General features: G+C 43.6%; 1 protein-coding gene across 1 annotated transcript; it reads right to left on the bottom strand.

The window, feature by feature from the left end:
* Window positions 1–565: 565 nt before the first annotated feature.
* On the bottom strand, window positions 566–2,692 carry LOC123152744 (uncharacterized). The gene is made up of 3 exons (XM_044572217.1): window positions 2,656–2,692; window positions 1,124–1,501; window positions 566–1,044 (listed from the first exon to the last, which is right to left on the bottom strand). The coding sequence occupies exons 1-3, from the start codon at window positions 2,690–2,692 to the stop codon at window positions 566–568; spliced, it is 894 nt and encodes a 297-aa protein (XP_044428152.1).
* Between the last annotated feature and the right edge of the window lie 1,423 nt (window positions 2,693–4,115).

The raw sequence follows: 4,115 nt of genomic DNA, 5'->3' as shown, positions 1-4,115 counted from the left end.
CCCAGCCACAGAAATGCTGACGCGTGGATGCCTATTGGTCCCGGTTGGTGCCACCAACCGGGACCAAAGGGTCTCCTGACTGGGCTCTGCGCACTGCCCACGTGGAGGGCCTTTAGTCCCGGTTCTGGATTGAACCGGGACTAAAGGGGGGAGGTATTAGTACCGACACTTTAGTCCCGGTTCAGGAACCGGGACTAAAGGCCCTTACGAACCGGGACTATAGGCCCTTTTTCTACCAGTGATGGTATAGTCCATGGTGATATTTCTTTACAAAAACACAAAACTAAAGTAATATGAACCAATAAACCAATAATATAGTATGAAAGAATTTTATTTTTCATATGAAAATAACTAGAATGAATTATTGCTTTAAATTTGATGGCCAAGCACTTGCTTGAGGATCTCTAGAACAACATCATGCTCCACTGTCATGAAGATTTCACGGTCAATTCTTTGTCCTTTCAGATACTCGATCATCTTCAGATGATCACTTGCTGAGAGATCTGGTATGGTCTTAAGTTTGACAAATGCAATTGGCAATGCAATAAGGATCTTTGTCAGGATCTTATTTTTCCATCTGTGCCATTTTCACTTCTGTATAGCTCTCAATTTGTTTTGTCTTTACATCCACATAAGTTTTAAGTTCTTCTTTTCTAACAGCAACCAGATCTTCAATCGCTGTTTCTTTTCCTCTCTTAGCCTTACCTTCATCATTGCCTTTAGAAGTCCTAGCCTTTTTCATAGGTGATGGGTCAGGAAGTGTGTTCATGTTTTCTGTGGGAATTTGGCTACTGTTATTCTCCACATGTTCTGTGTTGTTACCAGGAAATACATCAACATCCTCACCATATATGCCTTCAGTCCACTCGTAATTATGACCTGCAAAGCCTGGAGCTGGTAATGTTGGACTAGGCGAATTAAGCCCAGCGGCATCTAGAACTTGTTGTGTGAAGCTTTCCCCTTGTGGTAAATCTGTAGCCGGACTGGACTTCTCTTCAACCACATCAGTTGTCCTCTTACAGCCCTTCCCCTCCGCTGTTTTACCTGGGTACAGAGGAATACATTGTAAACTACAAGGAAGCAAGATCATATGCTAAATTCATTACATGTGAAACCAACGTACCATCATAAATTGCATGCAAGTCATCATAGTAAGGGAAAGCTTTGTATCTCCACTTCCGTTGTTCTTTCCTCAATTCATCCCATTTTTCATCAATGGTTGTTGGCATTTTTGTATTAGGATCAAAACCGAAGCCACTCTTCTCTACAATAGATTTGACAACAAAATATTCTCTCTTCAACCGCTGCTCTCTAAATTTTAGTTGACAAACAATGAAATTAGCTCTTGGAAACTGATTATTCAATCGTGTAGTCATGGAATTCCATCCTTCTTTCGTCCATCCATTCTGACCACGAAATCTAGCTGCATCTGCATACTCTTTCATCACAGAAACGAGCAGGTCTAGTTGAGCAGTGGTCCATGATGCTCTCTTTTTCTTGTCTGCAATTGGGAAGCAAAATGCATCAGCGTTCAAATCAGCACAAACATCAGAAAAATTTACAAGGATCCAACTCGAAATAATATCAGAGTTATCCTAACTATCTCATTCAAACAAATCAACTTTAGTAAATCTTAATATGTCCTGCATGAGGCCACACCATGGATTACACGAAACAAATATCATAGTTATCATAAATATTTGGTTAAAACAAATCAACTTCAGTAAATCCTAATATCTCGTGCATGACGCCACACCATGGATTACATTGACAAAACAAAATACTATATCCTAATGTACGCAGGCTTGTAGGCTGTCGTGGAGCTAGGCAAAAATCTGTAGTGAGAAACTGCTAATGATAGAACAAAATTGTTATGGGTGGGCCGAAACCACGCTAGCTACAAAATGCATGCTACAAATTAATGAACTGTCACCTCTAGCCCCTACCCTTGCTAAAAGTACCAGGTGTGGTTTGTCTTTTTTGAGAATCAGGTTCGAATAGGTATATTGGAATCTGAATTGTCTGAATGAAAAACAACAAAATCGCTATGGTATGACTGTTGTGCATTTCAGCAGCGAGATTGGGGTTCTACTACTTGTCTTAGACAGTCTATTTACACTTCCACAGCCTGATTGGCTGTCAAAATTTGTAAGCTGGTAACCAAGCATCAACTTAGATAGCCAAAGCCTCTGTAACATACATATTTCTGAAATCGCAGCCTGATATAAGCCGACCAAGCAGCAGCTTGGCTGTCTACTTTCTTTTGGCTTCAGATATAAGCCGACCTAGATAGCCAATGCTTCTGTAACACACATATTTCTGAAAATCGCAGCAATGCAGACTGTCTTACGCCATATTTCGGGCTACTACATAAAGCTATCACCAAGCTAAGATCATCTAGGTTGCGTCTAGCCAAGCCACTAAATCTTGCTTCTCAATCTATCCAAGGAGAATCTACGCTGCCCCTTAATCGAGGACGGCCTTCTCGTCAGCAAGTCCGGACGGCATCGAGGAGATTGTGTGTCGCGGCGCCGTCCGCAGATACCAGCGGCATGCACAGTGGAGAACGGCACGGCCGTGCAGAGGAAGGAGCCGGCGGTTGGCGGGGAGAGGCGGGAAGGAGCGATGAGGGAGGATGGAGGGCAGAGTAATCACCTTTCGTCTCTCCATCTCCATCTCTTTGTTTCCCCATGGCCGCCGATGGAAGACGAAAGGGCGGCGGCGGCGGCGGCGTGAGAACGAGCCAGAGCGAGGAGCGGGGAAGGATAACGAGGGGACTCCCTTCTTTTTGCCGCTCTGTTTTTAAAAAACAGGTCGGGGGCTTTTTTTATTAAACAGAGAAAAAACTACAGTTTGCCAAATACTACAATATTAAAACAACAGTTATTAGGGGCAAACAAACAGCTCGTTGTAAATAAAACTGTGGTAATCTCAAAAACTGCAGTATTCTCAAAATGCTTAGAAAATACTTCGCTACCAAACGAGGCCTAAGCCTTCTTGTGTGTGTACAACAGCAACTACACCAGACGTGACTTTCCAAGCCTATTCTCTTCTTCTTGAGCAAACATACTTGATCGATCCAATGTCATAGCCATCAAGTCAATGCCCCAGTAACAAGACAACACTGAGCAACACCCTTGACCGCAACGAACGACGTCCTCCTTGTTTTTTTAACCAAAATAAATCCTCACGAGTCTGCACTGCACAACATCAAGCCTGACTACGGGATTTGTTAACAAGGTTCACCATCTTGGCTACATCCCCAGGCCTGACTACGGGCGCTCTTCCCCGTGACACCGTCACAATACCGCACACCGGCCACCCGGGCGCCGGCTCCCTCTGCTTGCCTGTACTATTATGTTGGCATAGGTTACATCGTGTGTCTACCCCGCTATATATGAGAGGCCTAGGATACAAGTGTCCTATTAGGACATGACTCCATATCCTATCTAAACACAATACAACTACAAGTCCAACTGTAATCTACCTCGTACACTATATTCGACACAACTCCAACACACGCTATGGGCCGCGCTGCAAGACCTCGCCGGCAGCCTGCTGTACCTCGCCGCGAGCCTGCTAGCGCTTGTGTCCCTCGTCCCTGTGCTCTGGCTCGTCCTTGTCTGGGTGGCTCTGGTGGCGGAGTGGCTCCACAGCAACCCGGAGGGGCGCAGGCTGGTGGACGACCTGCTCCAGTCCGACCGCTGGCTGTTTCACGAGCCCTTCTATCGGCTCATGTGGCGTCTTTTCCGATACTAGCGTAGTACTGTCATGTTATCGATAGTCATCTCCCTTTGATCCATATTAGTCGTCTTAGATCCGTCTAGATAGAGAGAAAATACATTGTTGTGTATATACGAACGAAATTTTATGACTATATTAATTATTTGGTTGTTTGTACGTATATCAATTTGCCTTTTGAGTTATAACATAAAGTTTATTGGAAAATTAAAGAACTCAACTATGATTTCGAACTTGCCGGTGAAAAGAGGTTATTTGATATTAGCTCTTTAGATGAATGAAGAATCCAAACTTATGAAAATGCCAAATTATTTAAAAAAAAGTTAAAAGATGACATGATAAAAGAATCCAAAAGCGTGAGTTCACGGTTGGAG

The sequence above is a fragment of the Triticum aestivum genome, chromosome 7A, assembly GCF_018294505.1.
Source record: "Triticum aestivum cultivar Chinese Spring chromosome 7A, IWGSC CS RefSeq v2.1, whole genome shotgun sequence".
In the NCBI taxonomy this organism is placed as follows: Eukaryota; Viridiplantae; Streptophyta; class Magnoliopsida; order Poales; family Poaceae; genus Triticum; species Triticum aestivum.
The sequence above is the reverse complement of the archived record's forward strand: the minus strand, read 5'-3'. Positions and strand labels throughout refer to the sequence as shown.

Bases quoted from the DNA above. Each gene is read 5' to 3' on its own strand.
- LOC123152744 (XM_044572217.1), bottom strand. From the start codon at position 2,692: ATGGGGAAACAAAGAGATGGAGATGGAGAGACGAAAG. The intron at 1,502-2,655 runs GTGATTACTCTG...TCCCAATTGCAG, and splicing joins TGGAGATGGAGAGACGAAAG to ACAAGAAAAAGAGAGCATCA. The intron at 1,045-1,123 runs GTACGTTGGTTT...CTCTGTACCCAG, and splicing joins CTTGCATGCAATTTATGATG to GTAAAACAGCGGAGGGGAAG.